This window comes from Salmo salar, chromosome 23 (assembly GCF_965601325.2).
Source record: "Salmo salar chromosome 23, fSalSal1, whole genome shotgun sequence".
In the NCBI taxonomy this organism is placed as follows: Eukaryota; Metazoa; Chordata; class Actinopteri; order Salmoniformes; family Salmonidae; genus Salmo; species Salmo salar.
The window spans coordinates 53,964,758-53,991,076 of NC_138313.1; the positions used below are offsets into that span (position 1 = coordinate 53,964,758).

General features: G+C 45.1%; 1 protein-coding gene across 1 annotated transcript in view; it reads right to left on the minus strand.

Annotated features, from left to right (window-relative positions):
• Positions 1 to 26,319, minus strand: part of LOC106584860 (anoctamin-2) — a 128,833-nt gene that overhangs the window by 38,504 nt on the left and 64,010 nt on the right. The window contains exons 12-14 of the mRNA XM_082968267.1: positions 25,872 to 25,946; positions 18,932 to 18,991; positions 9,762 to 9,836 (exon numbers count right to left, since the gene is read on the minus strand). Of these exons, the coding sequence (XP_082824393.1) occupies positions 9,762 to 9,836; positions 18,932 to 18,991; positions 25,872 to 25,946 (210 nt within the window). The remainder of the gene's footprint in view (positions 1 to 9,761; positions 9,837 to 18,931; positions 18,992 to 25,871; positions 25,947 to 26,319) is intronic.

Genomic DNA, 26,319 nt, shown 5'->3' on the forward strand with positions numbered 1-26,319 from the left:
TTGATAAACAGGGCAAAATAGAAATAGGCCTATAACAGTTAGGATCAGCTTGATCTCCCCTTTCAATAAAGGATGAACCGTGGCTGCCTTCCAAGCAATGGGAACCTCCCCAGAAAGGAGAGACAGGTTAAAAAGGTCAGAGATAGGCTTGGTGATTATAGGGGCAGCAAGTTTCAGGAGCTCCACTAGCACCTCTGACTCAGTGACGGCCTGCAGGGAGAAACTTTGTAGCGGGGCAGGGGAAAAAGAGGGAGAAACATCGGGGATAGTCACATTACAAGGGGTGGGAGATGAGAAAATGTTTGACGGGCAAGGAGGCATGGCTGAGTCAAATAGGAATCCTGATTAAAGAGCTCAGCCATGTGCTTCTTGTCAGTAACAACCACATCGTCAACATTAAGGGACATGGGCAGCTGTGAGGAGGAGGGTTTATTCTCCAGGTCTTTAACTGTTAGACCCACAGAGAGAGAAATACTCCTTTAAGTAACTAACTTTGACCTTCCGGAAAGCCTGAGTGCACTTACTTCACATTTGCCCGAACGAGAGCCAGTCAGTCTGAGTAAGCGTGTGCCGAGCCTTTTGCCAAATGCAATTCTTGAGGTGGAGTAACTCTGCAAGATCACGGTCGAACCAGAGGCTAAACCTGTTTTTAATTCAAAATGTCTTTATGGAGGCGTGTTTGTCAACAATACCACTGAAAATATCAAAAAAGGTCCAAGTGTCTCGACAGAGGGGATCAAGCTGATTATATACCATTTTACAGAGGCCAGTTCAAGAATGAAGGCTTGCTCATTCAATTTTTTTAGCAAGTGTCCATGACAAATCAGGACAGGTCGTTTCACTGAGCAGCCATTACGAACACAGGCTGTAAAACAGTGATCACTAAGGTCATTACAGAAACACCAGACTGATACCTATCAGGATTATTTGTGAGGATAACATCAAGGAGAGTAGCCTTTTCTGGGTGTTTGGAGTCATACCTTTTGGGATTGGTAATAATCTGATAAAGATTTAGGGAGTCCCATTGCTTTAGGACTTGGTCAGGTGGTTTAAGCATGTCCCAGTTTAGGTCACCTAGCAGGACAAATTCAGATTTAGTGTAAGAGGCCAGGAGAGAGCTTAGGGCAGGTAGGGTACAGGCCGGTGGTGATGGAGGACGATAACACCCAGCAACAGTCAACAAAGAGCTATTTGAAAGTTTAATGCTTAAAACCAGCAAATCAAATTGTTTGGGGACAGACTTGGTGGAGACAACCGAGCACTGAAGGTGATCCTTGGTAAAGATTGCCACTCCCCCACCTTTGGAATATCTGTCTTGCTGAAAAAGGTTATACCCAGAAAGGTTAACATCAGTATTCAAAACACTCTTCCTTAACCACATCTCAGTAATTGTCACGACTCCTGCCGAGGGTGACTCCTCTCCCTGTTCGGGTGGTGCTCGGCGGTCGTCGTCACCGGCCTACTAGCTGCCACCGATCCCTTTTTCCTTTTCTGTTGGTTTTGTCTTTATTTGTTGCACCTGTGTTCCATTAGTGATTAGTTGGGTATTTAAGCCCGTTTCCCCACCTGTTCTGTGTGCGGGCTTATTTCTTTCTTTCACTGTGTGTTGTGTAAGTGGAACGTGTTTTGGGTCTTTGTATTTTGATTACACCCTGTTGTATTTTTGGGTGTATACTCTCTTTGATGGTGCATTTATTAAAGCACTATAGTAAACGCTCTTGTTTCCTGCGCCTGACTCCACACCCACAACGTCAAACGTTACAGAAGCCCGCACCACCTAAGTATGGAGTCAGCAGGAGCAGCCGCCACCCCTCTACCCTCTATGGAGGAACGGGTCCTCCACCACACCACCGTACTCCATCGAATCGGGTCAGCGATGGACCAAATGATGGAGAGGATGGACCGATGGGAGAGGAGTGGTCTCCTCTCTTCACCTCCGACTCACCAGATGAGTTCACCTACTCCGCTCCCTCCTACGTCTGGTTCTGGCGCACTACGTCTTGCGCTCCCGAGGGAGTACGATGGAGCAGCAGCAGGGTGCCAGGGGTTTCTGCTTCAGATTGACTTATACCTGGCTACCGTGAGGCCGACTCCCTCGGGAGAGGAGAGTGTGAGCCTCCTCGTCTCATGCTTGACGGGGCGAGCGTTGGAATGGGCCAACGCTGTCTGGAATAGCCCCAACTCAGCGAGAGAGAACTACCCTGAGTTCACCCGCCGTTTCCGGGCCATATTCGATCACCCTCCAGAAGGCCGGGCGGCGGGTGAGCGACTGTTTCATTTCAGGCAGGAGACGAGGAGCGCGCAAGACTTCGCTCTGGAGTTCCGGACTTTGGCTGCGGGGGCCGGGTGGAACGACAGGGCCCTAATAGATCATTACCGGTGCAGCCTCCGGGAGGACGTCCGCAGGGAGCTAGCGTGTCGGGACACTACACTCTCCCTGGATGAACTGATTGACATGTCAATCCGACTGGACAATCTGCTGGCTGCCCGCGGGCGTTCAGAAAGGGTCCTGTCAGTTCCACCTCCTAGCCCTCCCGTGCCCATTCCCATGGAGCTAGGAGGGGCCGCATCTAAGGGAACCGGAGGAGGGCGCTCCTCCTGCACCAATTGTGGTCGCCGAGGACACACGGTCGACCGGTGCTGGGGGGGTCCCTCTGGGAGTCGAGAGGGCAGGCAGAACACTCCTCGTTCACCCCAGGTGAGTCAGCACTCACCCAGAACCCTCTGTTCCCAGCATAAGGCGCTAGTCGATTCAGGCGCAGTGGGGAACTTTATGGATCGCGGACTCGCCCTCAAGCTGGGAGTTCAACTGGTGCCGTTAGATTCCCCCTTCCCCGTGCACTCCTTAGATAGCCGACCATTAGGGTCAGGGCTGGTCAGGGAGTCCACGGTGCTACTGGACATGGTAACGCAGGGGAATCATAAGGAGCAAATGAGTTTCTTCCTTATCGATTCACCTGCGTTTCCAGTGGTGCTGGGGGTGCCTTGGCTGGCCAGTCACAATCCCAAGATTTTGTGGAAACAGGGGGTTCTCCAGGGGTGGTCAGAGGAGTGTTCAGGTAGGTGTCTGGGAGTTTCCATCGGTGCCACGTCGGTGGAGAGTCCAGACCAGGTTTCCACTGTGCGCATTCCCCCCGATATGCCGATTTGGCTCTCAGAAGGCGACTAAATTACCACCTCATCGACAGGGGGATTGTGCGATAAACCTCCAGGTAAACGCTGTACTTCCCAGGAGTCACGTGTACCCATTGTCCCAGGAGGAGACGTTGGCTATGGAGACATATGTCCCGGAATCTCTGAGACAGGGGTACATTCGGCCCTCCATCTCACCCGTCTCCTCGGGGTTCTTTTTCGTGAAGAAAAAAGGGGGGAGGTCTGCGTCCGTGCATTGATTATAGAGGTCTCAATTCCATTACAGTGGGGTTCAGTTACCCACTACCTCTCATCGCTACGGCGGTGGAATCATTTCACGGAGTGCGTTTTTTCACGAAACTGGATCTCAGGAGCGCGTATAATCTGGTGCGTATTCGGGGGGAGACGAGTGGAAAACCACATGTAGAACCACATCGGGCCACTATGAGTACCTCGTCATGCCGTATGGGTTGAAGAATGCTCCAGCCGTCTTTCAATCCTTTGTGGACGAGATTCTCAGGGACATGCATGGGCAGGGCGTGATAGTGTATATCGACGATATCCTGATTTACTCCGCCACCCGCGCCGAGCATGTGTCCCTGGTGCGCATGGTGCTCTTTAACCTGTTGGGGGTAGGGGGCAGTATTGACACGGCCGGATAAAAAACGTACCCGATTTAATCTGGTTACTACTCCTGCCCATTAACTAGAATATGCATATAATTATTGGCTTTGGATAGAAAACACCCTAAAGTTTCTAAAACTGTTTGAATGGTGTCTGTGAGTATAACAGAACCCATATGGCAGGCCAAAACCTGAGCAGATTCCTTACAGGAAGTGCCCTCTCTGACAAGATCTTGTTCTTCTTGTCTCTGTTTATTGAAGACTGAGGATCTTTGCTGTAACGTGACACTTCCTATGGCTCCCATAGGCTCTCAGACCCCGGGAAAAAGCTGAATGATATCGAGGCAGCCCCAGGCTGAAACACATTATCGCTTTTGGCAAGTGGCCGATCAGAGGACAATGGGCTTAGGCGCGTGCACGAGTCGACCCCGTGCTTTATTTTCTTTCATCTTTTTACCTAAACGCAGATTCCCGGTCGGAATATTATCGCTTTTTTACGAGAAAAATGGCATAAAAATTGATTTTAAACAGCGGTTGACATGCTTCGAAGTACGGTAATGGAATATTTAGATTTTTTTGGTCACGAAATGCGCCATGCTCGTCACCCTTATTTACCCTTTCGGATAGTGTCTTGAACGCACGAACAAAACGCCGCTATTTGGATATAACAATGGATTATTTGGGACCAAACCAACATTTGTTATTGAAGTAGAAGTCCTGGGAGTGCATTCTGACGAAGAACAGCAAAGGTAATAACATTTTTCTTATAGTAAATCTGACTTTGGTGAGTGCTAAACTTGCTGGGTGTCTAAATAGCTAGCCCTGTGATGCCGGGCTATCTACTTAGAATATTGCAAAATGTGCTTTCACCGAAAAGCTATTTTAAAATCGGACATATCGAGTGCATAGAGGAGTTCTGTATCTATAATTCTTAAAATAATTGTTATGCTTTTTGTGAACGTTTATCATGAGTAATTTAGTACATTTTTAGTAAATTCACCGGAAGTTTGCGGGGGGTATGCTAGTTCTGAACGTCTCATGCTAATGTAAAAAGCTGGTTTTTTTATATAAATATGAACTTGATTGAACAAAACATGCATGTATTGTATAACATAATGTCCTAGGGTTGTCATCTGATGAAGATCATCAAAGGTTAGTGCTGCATTTAGCTGTCTTCTGGGTTTTTGTGACATTATATGCTAGCTTGAAAAATGGGTGTCTGATTATTTCTGGCTGGGTACTCTGCTGACATAATCTAATGTTTTGCTTTCGTTGTAAAGCCTTTTTGAAATCGGACAGTGTGGTTAGATTAATGAGAGTCTTGTCTTTAAAATGGTGTAAAATAGTCATATGTTTGAGAAATTGAAGTAATAGCATTTCTAAGGTATTTGAATAACGCGCCACGGGATTTCACTGGCTGTTACGTAGGTGGGACGAAATCGTCCCACTGGTCCTAGAGAAGTTAAGGAATACCTGGGATAGGATGAAGTAATCCTTCTAATCCCCCCCCCCTAAAAGATTTAGATGCACTATTGTAAAGTGGTTGTTCCACTGGATATCATAAGTTGAATGCACCAATTTGTAAGTTGCTCTGGATAAGAGCGTCTGCTAAATGACTTAAATGTAAATGTAAATGTGAGATTGCTGGAGCATGACCTATACGTCAAGGCTGAGAAGTGTGAGTTCTCCAAACGAGCCGTCTCCTTCCTGGGTTATCGCATTTCCACCTCGGGGGTGGTGATGGAGTGTGACCGCGTTAAGGCCGTGCGTAATTGGCCGACTCCAGCCACGGTGAAGGAGGTGCAGCGGTTCTTAGGGTTTGCCAATTACTACCGGAGTTTTATCTGGGGTTTTGGCCAAGTAGCGGCTCCCATTACCTCACTGCTGAAGGGGGGGCCGGTGCGTTTGCGATGGTCGACAGAGGCGGACAGAGCTTTCACCCAGTTGAAGGCACTGTTCACTGATGCGCCTGTGTTGGCTCACCCGGACCCCTCCTTACCATTCATAGTGGAGGTGGACGCGTCCGAGGCTGGGGTGGGTGCCGTGCTATCTCAGTGCTCGGGTACGCCACCGAAACTCTGCCCCTGTGCTTTCTTTTCTAGGAAGCTCAGTCCGGCGGAGCGCAACTATGATGTGGGGGACCGGGAGCTGTTGGCTGTGGTCAGGGCTCTGACCGTGTGGAGACACTGGCTTGAGGGGGCTAGACACCCTTTTCTCATCTGGACTGACCACCGGAACGTGGAGTATATCCGGGCAGCTAGGAGACTGAACCCGCGTCAGGCACGGTGGGCCATGTTCTTCACCCGGTTCCAGTTCACTATTTCGTATAGACCAGGTGTGTGTTAGGTTACCAGCCGGTCCTGGCACCGTGGCATCAGAGCCAGACCGAGGCTCCTGCGGTGGAGGATTGGGTGCAGCGCTCCAAGGAGACCTGGAGGGCTGTCCAGGAGGCCCTTAAACAAGCAGGGGGACGGCAGAAGAGGAGCGCTGACCGCCACCCCAGTGAGGCCCCCGTATTCCAACCAGGGGACAGGCTCTGGCTCTCGACCCGAAACCTGCCCCTTCGCCTGCCCTGCCGGAAGCTGGGTCCGCAGCGTGTAGGGCCCTTCAAAGTCCTGAGGAGAATAAACGACGTGTGTTACAGATTAAAACTCCCTTCTTATTATCGTATTAACCCCTCGTTTCATGTGTCTCTCCTCAGGCCGGTGGTAGCTGGTCCCTTACAAGACGGTGAGGTGCCGGAGGTCCCTCCGCCCCCTCTGGACATCGAGGGGTCCCCGGCGTATACAGTACGTTCCATTCTGGACTCAGGACGCCGGGTGAGGGGCCTGCAGTACCTCGTGGACTGGGAGGGGTACGGTCCGGAGGAGAGGTGCTGGGTGCCAGTGGGGGACATACTGGATCCAGCACTGTTGAGGGATTTCCATCGCCTCCACCCGCATCGCCCTGCGCCTCGCCCTCCTGATCGTCCCCGAGGCCGGTGTCGGCGCGCTGCGGGAGTCGGGGGGGGGTACTGTCACGACTCCTGCCGAGGGTGACTCCTCTCCCTGTTTGGGTGGCGCTCGGCGGTCGTCGTCACCGGCCTACTAGCTGCCACCGATCCCTTTTTCCTTTTCTGTTGGTTTTGTCTTTATTTGTTGCACCTGTGTTCCATTAGTGATTAGTTGGGTATTTAAGCCCGTTTCCCCACCTGTTCTGTGTGCGGGCTTATTTCTTTCTTTCACTGTGTGTTGTGTAAGTGGAACGTGTTTTGGGTCTTTGTATTTTGATTACACCCTGTTGTATTTTTGGGTGTATACTCTCTTTGATGGTGCATTTATTAAAGCACTATAGTAAACGCTCTTGTTTCCTGCGCCTGACTCCACACCCACAACGTCAAACGTTACAGTAATGACCAACACATCTGAATTGGAGCTGTGAACCCACACCTTCAATTGATCCAATTTAGGTAATACGCTTCTAGTGTTAACGTGCAGAAAACCCAGGCTTTTACGAGAGCAGAAATCAGTGATATCAGAGCACCAGTCAGAAAAGGGGCTAGCAACAGTAGGTGGGCCAGGGTGTACATGCACATTTCCAGATATCATCAACAGTAATACAATCAGGGCCCGGCAGAGGACAGGGAGAGTTCTGCACTGCTGATTTATGACATCTGAATGTGCATTAAATGGTAACAAGATCATTTTGTACAGCAATTTCATCAGGTAACATGAACACAAAGCCAGCGAGAGGTGGTTAGAATAGAATGGGAGGCCAAAAGTCTGTTTAACCAATAGAGAGTCAGAGTCCTGAGTGTGGGAACAAACAGTCTGTCCCACGGATTGGTAAAGAATGTTTGTAGTCAACAAAGCCCCCAGGAGTCATGAGGCAAATAGCAAAATGCACAAGAAAATGTTTAAATATATAAAGACATTATACAATATATTGGGCCAGCGTTTAGAACCTTTGCTGTTTGTAACTACTAGTGATAGAAGTATAGAAGGATGGGGATATATAGAGTGATATTAGCGGTATAGAAGAATAGAATGGTAATTAGTGGAATAAAAGTAAATAGCGGTAGAGGTATGGAGTGATAGATTGAGGTATAGCAGGATAATTAGAGGTATAGAAGGATAGAGGGATTGACGTATCAAAGATAGAAGTACAAAAGGAAAGAGAGGGATAGAGATATAGAAAGATAGGTTGAAAGATATAGGTATTAATTGAGGTATAGAAGGATAGAGTGCTAGATAGAGGTATAGAAGGGAAGAGGAATATTTAGAGGAATAGAGTGATATATACATGTATTGAGTGATGAGGTGTAGAAGGATAGATTGATAGATGTATAAAAAGAGAGTGATTATAAATGGAGGTATAAATTGATACTTAGAGGTATAGATGGACAGAGTGCTAGATGAAGGTATAGATGGACAGAGTGCTAGATGAAGGTATAGAAGGATAGAGTACCAGATGGAGGTATAGATGGACAGAGTGCTAGGTAGAGGTATAGAAGGATAGAGTGCTAGGTAGAGGTATAGAAGGATAGAGTGCTAGGTAGAGGTATAGAAGGATAGAGTGCTAGGTAGAGATGGATAGAGTGCTAGGTAGAGGTATAGAAGGGTAGTGCTAGATGGGGGTATAGAGGGATAGTGATATTTAGAGGTATAGAAGGATAGTTATAATTAGAGGTATAGAAGGATAGTTATAATTAGAGGTATAGAAGGATAGTGATAATTCGAGGTATAGAAGGATAGTGATATTTAGAGGTATAGAAGGATAGTGATATTTAGAGGTATAGAGTGATAGTTATAATTAGAGGTATAGAGTGATAGTTATAATTAGAGGAATAGAAGGATAGTTATAATTGGAGGTATAGAAGGATAGTTATAATTAGAGGTATAGAGTGATAGTTATAATTAGAGGTATAGAGTGATAGTTATAATTAGAGGTATAGAGTGATAGTTATAATTAGAGGAATAGAAGGATAGAGTGCTAGGTAGAGATGGATAGAGTGCTAGGTAGAGGTATAGAAGGGTAGTGCTAGATGGGGGTATAGAGGGATAGTGATATTTAGAGGTATAGAAGGATAGTTATAATTAGAGGTATAGAGTGATAGTGATATTTAGAGGTATAGAGTGATAGTTATAATTAGAGGTATAGAAGGATAGTGATATTTAGAGGTATAGAGTGATAGTTATAATTAGAGGTATAGAGTGATAGTTATAATTATAGGAATAGAAGGATAGTTATAATTGGAGGTATAGAATGATAGTTATAATTAGAGGTATAGAGTGATAGTGTCATGACTTCAGCTGAAGTCGGTCCCTCTCCTTGTTCGGGCGGCGTTCGGCGGTCGACTTCATCGGTTTTCTAGCCATCGCCGATCCACCTTTCATTTTTTCCATTTATCTTGTCTTGTTTTCCTACACACCTGGTTTCAATTCCCCCAGTATTTGACGTGTATATAACCCTCTGTTCCCCCCATGTCTGTGTGAGGAATTGTTTGTTGTTTCGTGTATGTGCACACTAGACTGGTTTGCGCTGGGTTATTTCAACCCATATTGTGTGTAGTGTTCTTAGGATAGTTATAATTGGAGGTATAGAGGATAGTTATAATTAGAGGTATAGAGTGATAGTGATATTTAGAGGAATAGAAGGATAGTTATAATTAGAGGTATAGAGTGATAGTGATATTTAGAGGTATAGAAGGATAGTGCTAGATGGGAGTATAAAGGATAGTGATATTTAGAGGTATAGAAGGATAGTTATAATTAGAGGTATAGAAGGATAGAAGGATAGAGTGATGGATAGGGGTAATTAGAGGTATAGAAGGATAGAAGGATAGAGTGATGGATAGGGGTAATTAGAGGTATAGAAGGATAGAAGGATAGAGTGATGGATAGGGGTAATTAGAGGTATTGAAGGATAGAAGGATAGAGTGATGGATAGGGGTAATTAGAGGTATAGAAGGATAGAAGGATAGAGTGATGGATAGGGGTAAAACAGGAAGTGTGGTAGTGACAGTACCATCATTAGAATGACTGACACGTTGATCATGTATCCTGGCAACCGATCCTCCAAGGTCAATGACTCTTGCTCCCTCTGCCAGAGGAATGCCACACACACACACACACACACACACACACACACACACACACACACACACACACACACACACACACACACACACACACACACACATTTAGCAACTACTATTGTTAATACAGCTAGATCACAGTAACCATGGTGAACACATCTAGATCACAGTAACCATTGTGAAAACGTTTAGATTACCATAACTACCACGGTGAATACAGCTAGATCACAGTAACCATGGTGAATACAGCTAGATCACAGTAACCATGGTGAATACAGCTAGATCACAGTAACCATGGTGAATACAGCTAGATCACAGTAACCATGGTGAATACAGCTAGATCACAGTAACCATGGTGAATACAGCTAGATCACAGTAACCATGGTGAATACAGCTAGATCACAGTAACCATGGTGAATACAGCTAGATCACAGTAACCATGGTTATTAAAGCTAGATCACAGTAACCATGGTTATTAAAGATAAATCCCAGTAACCACGGTGAACACAGCTAAATCCCAGTAACCATGGTGAACATAGCTAGATCACAGTAACCATGGTTATTAAAGCTAAATCCCAGTAACCACGGTGAACACAGCTAAATCCCAGTAACCATGGTGAACACAGCTAGATCACAGTAACCATGGTGAACACAGCTAGATCACAGTAACCATGGTGAATACAGCTAGATCACAGTAACCATGGTGAACACAGCTAAATCCCAGTAACCATGGTGAATACAGCTAGATCACAGTAACCATGGTGAACACAGCTAGATCACAGTAACCATGGTGAATACAGCTAGATCACAGTAACCATGGTGAATACAGCTAAATCCCAGTAACCATGGTGAATACAGCTAGATCACAGTAACCATGGTGAACACAGCTAAATCCCAGTAACCATGGTGAATACAGCTAGATCACAGTAACCATGGTGAACACAGCTAGATCACAGTAACCATGGTGAATACAGCTAGATCACAGTAACCATGGTGAATACAGCTAAATCCCAGTAACCATGGTGAATACAGCTAGATCACAGTAATCAGGGTGCATTTTTAGAAACTGTTCTTCGTCCTGTGAGCATGGCAACACAGAAGGTTGTGGGTTCGCAGACCACTGTGTGCAAGAGTAGGGGTGGAAAGATCTCCTTTATAGTAAAGCATTGCATGAATCTATCATTGTATTTGCAGTTTCAAGAAAAAACTGCCATTCATAAGTATTATATGGACATCTTGGTTTTAACTTAACAGCCCTTCACTGACAAGGAAGAAGGATATTTAAAGAGTGCAAGGTGGGTGGAAGATTTTTATTTATTACATTTTTTATTTCACCTTTATTTAACCAGGTAGGCCAGTTGAGAACAAGTTCTCATTTACAACTGTGACTTGGCCAAGATAAAGCAAAGCAGTGCGACAAAAACAACAACACAGAGTTACACATGGGATTAACAAACATACAGTCAATAATACAATAGAAAAATCTATATACACTGTGTGCAAATTTAGTAAGATTAGGGAGATAAGGCAATAAATAGGCCAGAGTGGCGAAATAATTACAATGAAGCATTAACATTGGAGTGATAGATGTGCAGATGATGGTGTGCAAGTAGAGATACTGGGGTGTTAATAACAATATGGGGATTAGGTAGTTGGATGGGCTATTTACAGATGGGCTGTGTCCAGGTGCAATGATCGGTTAGCTGCACCTACAGCTGGTGCTTAAAGCTAGTGAGGGAGATATGAGTCTCCAGCTTCAGTGATTATTGCAGTTCGTTCCAGTCATTGGCAGCAGAGAACTGGAAGGAAAGGCGGCCAAAGGAGGAGTTGGCTTTGGGGATGACCAGTGAAATATACCTGCTGGAGCGCGTGCTACGGGTGGGTGCACTATGGTGACCAGTGAGCTGAGATAAGGCGGGGCTTTACCTAGCAGAGACTTGTAGATAACCTGTAGCCAGTGGGTTTGGCGACGAGTATGAAGCGAGGGCCAACCAACAAGAACATACAGGTCGCAGTGGTGGGTAGTATATGGGGCTTTGGTGACAAAACGGATGGTACTGTGATAGACTACGTCCAGTTTGCTGAGTAGAGTGTTGGAGGCGATTTTGTAAATGACATCGCCAAAGTCAGGAATCGGTAGGATAGTCAGTTTTACGAGGGTATGTTTGACGGCGTGAGTGAAGGAGGCTTTGTTGCGAAATAGGAAGCCGATTCTAGATTTAATTTTGGATTGGAGGTGCTTAATGTCAGTCTGGAAGGAGCTTTTACAGTCTAACCAGATAGCTAGGTATTTGTAGTTGTCCACATATTCTAAGTCAGAACCGTCCAGAGTGGTGATGCTGGACGGGTGGGAGGGTGCGGGCAGCGATTGGTTGAAGAGCTTGCATTTAGTTTTACTTGCATTTAAGAGCAGTTGGAGGCCACTGAAGGAGTGTTGTATGGCATTGAAGCTCGTCTGGAGGTTTGTTAGCACAGTGTCCAAAGAAGAGCCAGAAGTATACAGAATGGTGTCGTCTGCGTAGAAGTGGATCAGAGAATAACAGCAGCAAGAGCGACATCATTGATGTATACAGAGAAAAGAGTCGGCCCGAGAATTGAACCCTGTGGTACCCCCATAGAGACTGCCAGAGGTCCAGACAACAGGCCCTCCGATTTGACATACTGAACTCTATCTGAGAAGTAGTTGGTGAACCAGGCGAGGCAGTCATTTGAGAAACCAAGGCTGTTGAGTCTGCTGATAAGAATACAGTGATTGACAGAGTCGAAAGCCTTGGCCAGGTCGATGAAGACAGCTGCACAGTAATATCTTTTATGGATGGCGGTTATGATATCGTTTAGGACCTTGAGCGTGGCTGAGGTGCACCCATGACCAGCTCTGAAACAAGATGGCATAGTGACAGGGTTATGGATAGACTCATACCTACAGGGTTATGGATAGACTCATACTGACAGGGTTATGGATAGACTCATACTGAAAGGGTTATGGATAGACTCATACCGACAGGGTAATGGATAGACTCATACCTACAGGGTTATGGATAGACTCATACCTACAGGGTTATGGATAGACTCATACTGACAGGGTTATGGATAGACTCATACTGACAGGGTTATGGATAGACTCATACTGACAGGGTTATGGATAGACTCATACTGACAGGGTTATGGATAGACTCATACTGACAGGGTTATGGATAGACTCATACTGACAGGGTTATGGATAGACTCATACCCACAGGGTTATGGATAGACTCATACCTACAGGGTTATGGATAGACTCATACCTACAGGGTTATGGATAGACTCATACAGACAGGGTTATGGATAGACTCATACCTACAGGGTTATGGATAGACTCATACTGACAGGGTTATGGATAGACTCATACCTACAGGGTTATGGATAGACTCATACTCACAGGGTTATGGATAGACTCATACCGACAGGGTTATGGATAGACTCATACCTTCAGGGTTATGGATAGACTCATACTGACAGGGTTATGGATAGACTCATACCGACAGGGTTATGGATAGACTCATACCGACAGGGTTATGGATAGACTCATACCTATAGGGTTATGGATAGACTCATACCTATAGGGTTATGGATAGACTCATACCTATAGGGTTATGGATAGACTCATACTCACAGGGTTATGGATAGACTCATACTGACAGGGTTATGGATAGACTCATACCTACAGGGTTATGGATAGACTCATACCTACAGGGTTATGGATAGACTCATACTGACAGGGTTATGGTTAGACTCATACCTACAGGGTTATGGATAGACTCATACCTACAGGGTTATGGATAGACTCATACTGACAGGGTTATGGATAGACTCATACCTACAGGGTTATGGATAGACTCATACTCACAGGGTTATGGATAGACTCATACCGACAGGGTTATGGATAGACTCATACCTTCAGGGTTATGGATAGACTCATACTGACAGGGTTATGGATAGACTCATACCTACAGGGTTATGGATAGACTCATACTGACAGGGTTATGGATAGACTCATACCTACAGGGCAATGGATAGACTCATACCTACAGGGTTATGGTAGGACTCATACCGACAGGGTTATGGATAGACTCATACTGACAGGGTTATGGATAGAATCATACCTACAGGGTTATGGATAGACTCATACTGACAGGGTTATGGATAGACTCATACCTACAGGGTTATGGATAGACTCATACTCACAGGGTTATGGATAGACTCATACCGACAGGGTTATGGATAGACTCATACCTTCAGGGTTATGGATAGACTCATACTGACAGGGTTATGGATAGACTCATACCGACAGGGTTATGGATAGACTCATACCTACAGGGTTATGGATAGACTCATATCTACAGGGTAATGGATAGACTCATACCTACAGGGTTATGGATAGACTCATACTGACAGGGTTATGGATAGACTCATACCGACAGGGTTATGGATAGACTCATACCGACAGGGTTATGGATAGACTCATACTGACAGGGTTATGGATAGACTCATACCGACAGGGTTATGGATAGACTCATACTGACAGGGTTAGACTCATACTGACAGGGTTATGGATAGACTCATACCTACAGGGTTATGGATAGACTCATACCTACAGGGTTATGGATAGACTCATACTGACAGGGTTATGGATAGACTCATACCTACAGGGTTATGGATAGACTCATACTCACAGGGTTATGGATAGACTCATACCGACAGGGTTATGGATAGACTCATACCTTCAGGGTTATGGATAGACTCATACCGACAGGGTTATGGATAGACTCATACCGACAGGGTTATGGATAGACTCATACTGACAGGGTTATGGATAGACTCATACCTACAGGGTTATGGATAGACTCATACCTACAGGGTTATGGATAGACTCATACTCACAGGGTTATGGATGGACTCATACCGACAGGGTTATGGATAGACTCATACCTACAGGGTTATGGATAGACTCATACTGACAGGGTTATGGATAGACTCATACCTACAGGGTAATGGATAGACTCATACCTACAGGGTTATGGTAGGACTCATACCTACAGGGCAATGGATAGACTCATACCTACAGGGTTATGGTAGGACTCATACCGACAGGGTTATGGATAGACTCATACTGACAGGGTTATGGATAGACTCATACCTACAGGGTTATGGATAGACTCATACTGACAGGGTTATGGATAGACTCATACCTACAGGGTTATGGATAGACTCATACTCACAGGGTTATGGATAGACTCATACCGACAGGGTTATGGATAGACTCATACCTTCAGGGTTATGGATAGACTCATACTGACAGGGTTATGGATAGACTCATACCTACAGGGTTATGGATAGACTCATACCTTCAGGGTTATGGATAGACTCATACTGACAGGGTAATGGATAGACTCATACTGACAGGGTTATGGATAGACTCATACCGACAGGGTTATGGATAGACTCATACTGACAGGGTTATAGATAGACTCATACCTACAGGGTTATGGATAGACTCATACTGACAGGGTTATGGATAGACTCATACCTACAGGGTTATGGATAGACTCATACCGACAGGGTTATGGATAGACTCATACCGACAGGGTTATGGATAGACTCATACCTTCAGGGTTATGGATAGACTCATACCTACAGGGTTATGGATAGACTCATACTGACAGGGTTATGGATAGACTCATACCTTCAGGGTTATGGATAGACTCATACCGACAGGGTTATGGATAGACTCATACCTACAGGGTTATGGATAGACTCATACCGACAGGGTTATGGATAGACTCATACTCACAGGGTTATGGATAGACTCATACTCACAGGGTTATGGATAGACTCATACCGACAGGGTTATGGATAGACTCATACTCACAGGGTTATGGATAGACTCATACTGACAGGGTTATGGATAGACTCATACTGACAGGGTTATGGATAGACTCATACCGACAGGGTTATGGATAGACTCATACTGACAGGGTTATGGATAGACTCATACTGACAGGGTTATGGATAGACTCATACCTACAGGGTTATGGATAGACTCATACTGACAGGGTTATGGATAGACTCATACTGACAGGGTTATGGATAGACTCATACTGACAGGGTTATGGATAGACTCATACTGACAGGGTTATGGATAGACTCATACTGACAGGGTTATGGATAGACTCATACTGACAGGGTTATGGATAGACTCATACTGACAGGGTTATGGATAGACTCATACCGACAGGGTTATGGATAGACTCATACCGACAGGGTTATGGATAGACTCATACCGACAGGGTTATGGATAGACTCATACCTTCAGGGTTATGGATAGACTCATACCTACAGGGTTATGGATAGACTCATACTGACAGGGTTATGGATAGACTCATACCTTCAGGGTTATGGATAGACTCATACCGACAGGGTTATGGATAGACTCATACCTACAGGGTTATGGATAGACTCATACCGACAGGGTTATGGATAGACTCATACTCACAGGGTTATGGATAGACTCATACTCACAGGGTTATGGATAGACTCATACCGACAGGGTTATGGATAGACTCATACCTTCAGGGTTATGGATAGACTCATACCTACAGGGTTATGGATAGACTCATACTGACAGGGTTATGGATAGACTCATACCTTCAGGGTTATGGATAGACTCATACCGACAGGGTTATGGATAGACTCATACCGACAGGGTTATGGATAGACTCATACTCACAGGGTTATGGATAGACTCATACCGACAGGGTTATGGATAGACTCATACTGACAGGGAAATCATGTACCTGTTTACAGAAAGCCTCAACATCTCTCTAGCTCGTCTACCTTCTCTCTATATATATAATCTGAGGTAATCTGCTGAAGGTAAGCAGCTTTAGGCTAAACCAACCAGAGCAGGGGTTCGCGCACGCGCGCTCGCTCACACACACACACACACACACACACACACACACACACACACACACACACACACACACACACACACACACACACACACACACACACACACACACACACACACACACAGGTTTATTTACTAAACTGCAGTTAAGCCTTAGCATTAGCATCCGTCAGTTCAAAACAATGGAACCTTTGTTAGCATCCTTCAGTTCAAAACTATGGAAGCTCTGTTAGCATCCTTCAGTTCAAAACAATGGAAGCTTTGTTAGCATCCTTCAGTTCAAAACAATGGAAGCTTTGTTAGCATCCTTCAGATAAAAACAATGGAAGCTCTGTTAGCATCCTTCAGTTCAAAACAATGGAAGCTTTGTTAGCATCCTTCAGTTCAAAACAATTCTAGCTCTGTTAGCATCCTTCAGATAAAAACAATGGAAGCTCTGTTAGCATCCTTCAGATAAAAACAATGCTAGCTCTGTTAGCTTGATCTATAACAAAACAGTAGGAGCTCTTCAGCATGCTTTGTTTAACAAATTCAATGGAACTCCTCCCTCTCTCTTCCCTCCCTCCCTCTCACCCCTTCCACAACTTCTCTCTGTCCCTCCCTCCCTCTCTCCTCCCCTCCCTCCCTCCCTCCCTCCCTCCCTCCCTCCCTCCCTCCCTCCCTCCCTCCCTCCCTCCCTCTTCCCACCACTTTTCTCCCTCCCTCCCTCTCACCCCTTCCACAACTTCCCTCCCTCCCTCCCTCCCTCCCTCCCTCCCTCCCTCCCTCCCTCCCTCCCTCCCTCCCTCCCTCCCTCTTCCCACCACTTTTCTCCCTCCCTCCCTCTCACCCCTCCCTCCCTCCCTCCCTCCCTCCCTCCCTCCCTCCCTCCCTCCCTCCCTCCCTCCCTCCCTCCCTCCCTCCCTCCCTCCCAGCACTTCTCTCCCTCCCTCCCTCCCTCCCACCACTTCTTTCTTTCCCTGTCTCCCTCTCTCCTTCCCTCCCAGCACTTCTTGCTTTCCCTCCCTCCCTCTCTCTCCTTCACTCCCTCCCTCTTTCCCTCCCTCCTTCTCTCCTTCCCTCGCTCCCTCCCTCGCTCCCTCCCACCACTTCTCTCCCCCCTCCCTCCCCTTCTTTCCTTCCCTCTCTCCCCTTCCACCACTTCTCTCTTTCCCTCCCTCCCTTCCCTCCCTCCCCCTCTCCTTCCCTCCCTCTTTCCTTCCCTCCCTCCCTCCCCCTCTCCTTCCCCCCTCTGTCCTTCCTTCCTTCCTTCCCTCCCCCTCTCCTTCCCTCTCCTTCCCCCCTCTGTCCTTCCCTCCCTCCCCCTCTCCTTCCTTCTCCTTGCCTCCCTCTGTCTTTCTCCTTGCCTCCCTCTGTCCACCACTTCTTTCCCTCCCTCCTCCCCTCCCACCACTTCTCTTTCCCTCCCTCCCTCCCTCCCTCCCTCCCTCCCTCCCTCCCTCCCTCCCTCCCTCCCTCCCTCCCTCCCTCCCTCCCTCCTCCCCTCCCACCACTTCTCTTTCCCTCCCTCCTCCCCTCCCACCACTTCTCTTTCCCTCCCTCCCTCCCTCCCTCCCTCCCTCCCTCCCTCCCTCCCTCCCTCCCTCCCTCCCTCCCTCCCTCCCTCCCTCCCTCCCTCCCTCCCTCCCTCCCTCCTCCCCTCCCACCACTTCTCTTTCCCTCCCTCCTCCCCTCCCACCACTTCTCTTTCCCTCCCTCCCCATCTCCTTCCCCCTCCTTCCCCCCTCTGTCCTTCCTTCCTTCCCTACCTCCTTCCTTCCCTCTCCTTCCCTCTCCTTGCCTTCCTCTCTCCTCCCCTCCCACCGCTTCTCTTTCCCTCCCTCCCTCTCTCTCCTTCCCTCTCCTTCCCCCTCCTTCCCCCCTCTGTCCTTCCTTCCTTCCCTCCCCCTCTCCTTCCCTCTCCTTGCCTTCCTCTCTCCTCCCCTCCCACCGCTTCTCTTTCCCTCCCTTCCTCTCTCTCCCTCCCTCCCTCCCTCCCTCCTTCTCTCCTTCCATTCCTCCTTCCCTCTCTCGCTCCTTCCATTCCTCCCGCCCTCCCTCTCTCCTTCCATTCCCCTTCCTTCCCTCCCTCCCTCCATTCCCCCCTCCCTCCCTCCCTCCCTCCCTCCCTCCCTCCCTCCCTCCCTCCCTCTCTCTGTCCATCAGTTGTACCTGTGAGAGCATCTTGTCCTTCTCTCCCTCCTCTGCGTCACCATACCTCACTCCACCCAGCTGCAAATAATGGAATACATAATGTCATCACAAACAAACACACATTAATGGAGCTAAGCTGTCTTTGTGAGTAAATATTATTTTGTATACCAACCTTTCACAATACACACCTGAATACTAACACACAACACACACCTGAATACTAACACACAACACACACCTGTATGCTAACACACACCTGTACACTAACACACACCTGTACACTAACACACACCTGTACACTAACACACACCTGTATGTACACTAACACACACCTGTACACTAACACACAATACACACACCATATATACCTACAGTACCAGTCTAAAGTTTGGACACACTTACTCAAAACTATGAAATAACACACATGGAACCATGTAGCGATCAAAAAAGTGTTAAGTTAAACAAATCAAAAAACATTTTATATTTTAAATTATTCAGAGTAGCCACTCTTTGCCTTGATGACAGCTTTGCACACTCTTGGCATTCTCTCAACCAGCTTCATGAGGTAGTCACCTGGAATGCATTTCCATTAACAGGTGTGCCTTGTTAATTTGTGGAATTTCTTTCCTTCTTAATGCGTTTGAGCCAATCAGTTGTGTTGTGACAAGGTAGGGGTGGTATACAGAAGATAGCCCTATTTGGTAAAAGACCATGTCCATATCATGGCAAGAACAGCTCAAATAAGCAAAGAGAAGCGACAGTCCATCATTACTTTAAGACATGAAGGTCAGACATTGAGACATGAAGGTCAGTCAATCCAGAGAATTACATTTTTTACTATTTTCTAAATTGTTGAATAATAGTGAAGACATCACAACTATCAAATAACACAAATGTCATCATGTAGTAACCAAAAAAGTGTTAAACAAATCAAAATATATTTTATATTGAGATTCTTCAAATAGCCACCCTTTGCCTTGATGACAGCTTTGCACACGCTTGACATTCTCTCAACCAGCTTTATCTGGAATGCTTTTCCAACAGTCTTGAAGGAGTTCCCACATATGCTGAGCACTTGTTGGCTGCTTTTCCTTCACTCTGCGGTCCGACTCATTCCAAACCATCTCAATTTGGTTGAGGTCGGGGGATTGTGGAGGCCACTTCATCTAATGCAGCACTCCATCACTCTCCTTCCTGGTAATATTGCCCTTACACAGCCTGGAAGTGTGTTGGGTCATTGTCCTGTGTAAAAACAAAATGGAAAGTCCCACTAAGCCAAAACCAGATGAGATGGCGTATCGCTGCAGAATGCTGTGGTAGCCATGCTGGTTAAGTGTGCCTTGAATTCTAAATAAATCACAGACAATGTCACCAGCAAAGCACCCCCACACCATAACGCCTCCTCCTCCATGCTTCACGGTGGGAAATTCACATGCAGAGATCATCCGTTCACCCACACCGCGTCTCACAAAGACGCGGCGGTTGGAACCAAAAATCTCCAATTTGGATTCATCAGACCACATTTCAAATGTCCACTGGTCTAGTGTTCATTGATCGTGTTTCTTGGCCCAAGCAAGTCTTCTTCTTATTGGTGTCCTTTAGTAGTGGTATCTTTGCAGAAATTCAACCATGAAGGCCTGATTCATGCAGTCTCCTCTGAACAGTTGATGTTGAGATGTGTCTGTTACTTGAACTCTGTGAACCATTCATTTGGGCTTCAATTTCTGAGGCTGGTAACTCTAATGAACTTATCCTCTGCAGCAGAGGTAACTCTGGGTCTTCTTTTCCTCCTCCAGTATTTATGCTGCAGTAGTTTATGTGTCGGGGGGCTAGGGTCAGTCTGTCACATCTGGAGTATTTCTCTTGTCTTTTCCGGTGTCCTGTGTGAATTTAAATATGCTCTCTCTAATTCTCTCTTTCTCTTTCTTTCCTTCTTTCTCTCTCTCGGAGGACCTGAGCCCTAGGACCATGCCTCAGGACTACCTGGCTTGATGGCTCCTTGCTGTCCCCAGTTCACCTGGCCGTGCTGCTGCTCCAGTTCCAACTGTTCTGCCTGCAGCTATGGAACCCTGACCTGTTCACCGGACGTGCTACCTGTCCCAGACCTGCTGGAACACTGACCTATTCACCGGACGTGCTACCTGTCCCAGACCTGCTGTTTTCAACTCTCTAGAGACAGCAGGAGCGGTAGAGATACTCTCAAAGATCGGCTATGAAAAAGCCAACTGACACTTACTCTTGTGTTGCCGACTTGTTGCATCCTCGACAACTACTATGATTATTATTATTTGACCATGCTGGTCATTTATGAACATTTGAACATCTTGGCCATGTTCTGTTATAATCTCCACCCGGCACAGCCAGAAGAGGACTGGCCACCCCTCATAGCCTGGGTCCTCTCTAGGTTTCTTCCTAGGTTTTGGCCTTTCTAGGGAGTTTTTCCTAGCCACCGTGCTTCAACACCTGCATTGCTTGCTGTTTGGGGTTTTAGGCTGGGTTTCTGTACAGCACTTTGAGATATCAGCTGATGTAAGAAGGGCTATATAAATACATTTGATTTGATTTGATTTTGATTTGATTTGATTCCTTTCCTGTGAACGTCCTCATGAGAGCCAGTTTCATCATAGCGATTTTCTTTGTGACTGAAGAAACTTTCAAAGTTCTTGACAATGTCCGGATTGACTGACCTTCATGTCTTAAAGCAATGGTAGACTTTCATTTCCCTTTGCTTATTTGAGCTGTTCTTGCCATAATAGGGACTTGGTCTTTTACCAAATAGGGCTATCTTCTGTATTACACCCCCCACCGTATCACAACACAACTGATTGGCTCAAATGCATTAAGAAGGAAGGAAATTCCACAAATGTACTTTTAAGAAGGCACACCTGTCAATTGGAATGCATTCCAGGTGATTGGAATGCATTCCTCAATGAAGCTGGTTGAGAGAATGTCAAGAGTGTGCAAAGCTGTCATCAAGACAAAGGGTGGCTATTTGAAGAATCTCAAATATAAAATATATTTGGATTTGTTTAACACTTTTTTTGGTTAGTACATAATTCCATATGTGTTGTTTCATAGTTTTTTTACAATGTAGAAAATAGTAAAAATAAAGAAAAACCTTTGAATGAGTAGGTGTTCTAAACCTTTTGACCGGTAGTGTAGCTCTATCTATATATCTCTATCTATAAATATCTATTGTATCTATTGTATCATCTATTGTATCTATCTATCTATCTATCTATCTATCGTATCTATCGTATCTATCGTATCTATCGTATCTATCGTATCTATCTATCTATCTATCTATCTATCTATCTATCTATCTATCTATCTATCTATCTATCTATTGTATCTATTGTATCTATCTATTGTATCTATTGTATCTATATATTGTATCTATCTATTGTATCTATTGTATCTATATATTGTATCTATCTATTGTATCTATTGTATCTATATATTGTATCTATCTATTGTATCTATTGTATCTATCTATTGTATCTATCTATCATATCTATTGTATCTATCTATCGTATCTATCTATTGAATCTATCTATTGAATCTATCTATTGTATCTATTGTATCTATTGTATCTATTGTATCTATTGTATCTATCTATCTATCTATCTATCTATCTATCTATCTATCTATCTATCTATCTATCTATCTATCTATCTATCTATCTATCTATCTATCTATCTATCTATCTATCTATCTATCTATCTATCTATCTATCTATCTATCTATCTACAGCGCCTTGCAAAAGTATTTATTCCCCTTGGCGTTTTTCCTATTTTGTTGCATCTGGATTTCATGTCATGGACAAACACAAAATAGTCAAAATTGGTGAAGTGAAATGAAAAAAAATTACTTGTTTCAAAAAAATCTAAATATGAAAAGTGGTGCGTGCATATGTATTCACCCCCTTTGCTATGAAGCCTCTAAATAAGATCTGGTGCAACCAATTACCTTCAGACGTCACACAATTAGTTAAATAAAGTCCACCTGTGTGCAATCTAAGTGTCACATGATCTGCCACATGATCTCAGTATATATACACCTGTTCTGAAAGTCCCCAGAGTCTGCAACACTGCTAAGCAAGGGGCACCATGAAAACCAAGGAGCTCTCCAAACAGGTCAGGGACAAAGTTGTGGAGAAGTACAGATCAGGGTTGGGTTATAAAAAAATATCAGAAACTTTGAACATCCCACGGAGCACCATTAAATCCATTATTAAAAAATGGAAATAATATGGCACCACAACAAACCTGCCAAGAGAGGGCCGCCCACCAAAACTCACGGACCAGGCAAGGAGGGCATTAACCAGCGAGGCAACAAAGAGACCAAAGATAACCCTGAAGGAGCTGCAAAGCTCCACAGCGGAGATTGGAGTATCTGTCCACAGGACCACTTTAAGTCGTACACTCCACAGAGCTGGGCTTTACAGAAGACTGGCCAGAAAAAAGACATTGCTTAAAGTGTTTGCCAAAAGGCACGTGGGCAACTCCCCAAACATACACTGCGTGCACAATTATTAGGCAAGTGAGTATTCTGATCTTATCATTATTTCTATTCACATTTTCGAACTCTAAACCATATAAACTTGAATGCTTATTGGATTTAATCATTTTCAGGTGATATGTATTTGTGTAATGAGGGAGGGTGTGGCGAAAGTGAATAACACCTTATATCAAGGTGTGCATAATTATTAGGCAGCCTCATTACCTCAGGTAAAATGGGCCAAAAAATACATTTAACTGACACTGAAAAGCAAAAAATGTAAAATGCCTTTCAGACGGATGCGACACTCTTTAAATAGCTGAACTATTGAGGTCTGACCACCGGACAATCAAACGTTTTGTTGCGAATAGTCAACTGGGGCGCAAAAAACTCATGGGGAAGAAAAGGCGCAAATTAACTGTAAAAGACTTGAGAAGAATTAAACGTCAAACTACCAGGAACCCATTATCCTCCAGCGCCACCGTATTCCAGAACTGCAACCTACCTGGAGTGTTCAGAAGTACAAGGTGTCAAGAGCTCAGAGACATGGCCAAGGTCAAGAAGACTGAAACAAGACCACCACTGAATAAGATTCATAAGTTGAAGCCTCAAGATTACCAGAAGACAGATTTTTCAAAGGTTTTATGGACATATGAAATGAAAGTGACTCTTGATGGACCAAATGGATGGGCCCGTGGCTGGATCAGTAATGGACACAGGGCACCACTTTGAGTCAGGTGCCAGCAAGGTGAAGAGGGGGTACTGGTATGGGCTGCTATAATTGAGGATGAGGTAGTTGGACCTTTTCGGGTTGAAGATGGACTGAAACTCAACTCCCAAAGCTACTGCCAGTTTCTGGAAGATTCTTTCGTCAAACAGTGGTACAGGAAGAAGTCCTCAGCATTCTAGAAGGCCATGATCTTTATGCAGGACAATGCTCCATCACATGCATCCAAGTACTCCACTGCTTGGCTAGCCAGCAAGGGCCTCAAAGATGCCTGAATAATGACCTGGCCCTCTTCCTCACCTGGCCCTCTTCCAAATCCTATTGAGAACTTGTGGGCCCTTCTCAAACGTGAGATTTACAGTGAGGGAAGACAATACACCTCTTTGAACAGCATTTGGGAGGCTGTGGTTACTGCTTCAGCGAAAATTGATCGTGAACAGATCAAGAAACTGACAGACTCCATGGATGGAAGGCTCATGGCAGTTATTGAAAATAAGGGTCGCTATATTGGTCACTGAATATTTTTGAAAGGCCAAAAATGTTATATAATTGTCATTTTGTGTTACTTATCTGTTACACTAACTCAAAAAATTGAGAATCAACAAGTGAGTTGAGAGAAATTATTTTTGTAATTTAGTTGCCTAATAATTCTGCACCCTTATATATTTCCCTGAGAAAGACACAACTCACTTTTCCTTTGTTAAACATTCAGGTTTGAGGTTCAATAACATTTTGGATTGACTGAGAGCATTGTGTTTGTTCAACAATAAAATTAATCCCGAGGAATACAATTTGCCTAACAATTGTGCACGCAGTGTATGGAAGAAGGTTCTCTGGTCAGATGAGACTAAAATTGAGCTTTTTGGCCATCAAGACAAACGCTATGTCTGGCGCAAACCCAACACCTCATCACCACGAGAACACCATCCCCACAGTGAATTATGGTGGTGGCAGCATCATGCTGTGGGGATGTTTTTCATTAGCAGGGACTGGGAAACTGGTCAGAATTGAAGGAATGATGGATGGCGCTAAATAAAGGGAAATTCTTGAGGAAAACCTGTTTCAGTCTTCCAGAGATGTGAGACTGGGACGGAGGTTTACCTTCCAGCAGGACAATGATCCAAAGCATACTGCTAATGCAACACTCGAGTGGTTTATGGGGAAACATTTAAATGTATTGGAATGGCCTAGTCAAATCCCAGACCTCAATCCAATTGAGAATCTGTAGTATGACTTAAAGATTGCTGTACACCAGCGGAACCCATCCAACTTGAAGGAGCAGGAGCAGTTTTGCCTTGAAGAATGGGCAAACATCCCAGTGGCTAGATGTGCCAAGCTTATAGAGACATACCCCAAGATACTTGCAGCTGTAATTGCTGCAAAAGGTGGCTCTACAAATTAGATTATGCACGCTCATGTTCTGTTTTTTTGTCTTATTTCTTGCTTGTTTCACAATAAAAAAAATATTTTGCCTTTTCAAAGTGGCAGGCATGTTGTGTAAATCAAATGATACAAACCCACCCCCAAAATCGATTTTAATTCCAGGTTGTAAGGCAACAAAATAGGAAAAATGCCAAGGGAGGTGAATTCTTTCGCAAGCCACTGTATCTCTCTATCTATATAGATATTATAATTATTATATTCATTCACCTTCTGATATCCAGTGAATATCACTATCAAGCCACTGGATCTCTCTATCTATATAGATATTATAATTATTATAATAAATACCTCACTCCTTTTGGCTCCTCTCTTATTCCGTCTCTTCTCTTGTAGGATTTGATCATACTCTGGCCTGGGGGTTTCCTGAGACACACAAACACAAACACAAACACTGAAGGCACACAAACACAGAGACAATATATACTGGATTTCACACTATGATCACTAAAAGGTGCAACAATGACGTCTAGTTGATTATCCTTAAGATGATTTTTTAAATTTAACTAGGCAAGTCAGTTTAGAACAAATTCTTATTTATAATGGTGGCCTACTCTAGCCAAACCCTCATGACGCTGGGCCAATTGTGCGCCGCCCTATGGGACTCCCAATCACGGCCGGTTGTGATACAGTCCGGGATCAAACCCGGGTCTGTTGTGACGCTTCTAGCACTGCGATGCAATGCCTTAGAGCCCTGCACCACTCAGGATCCCCAAAGATAATAGATAAATAAGGTAAA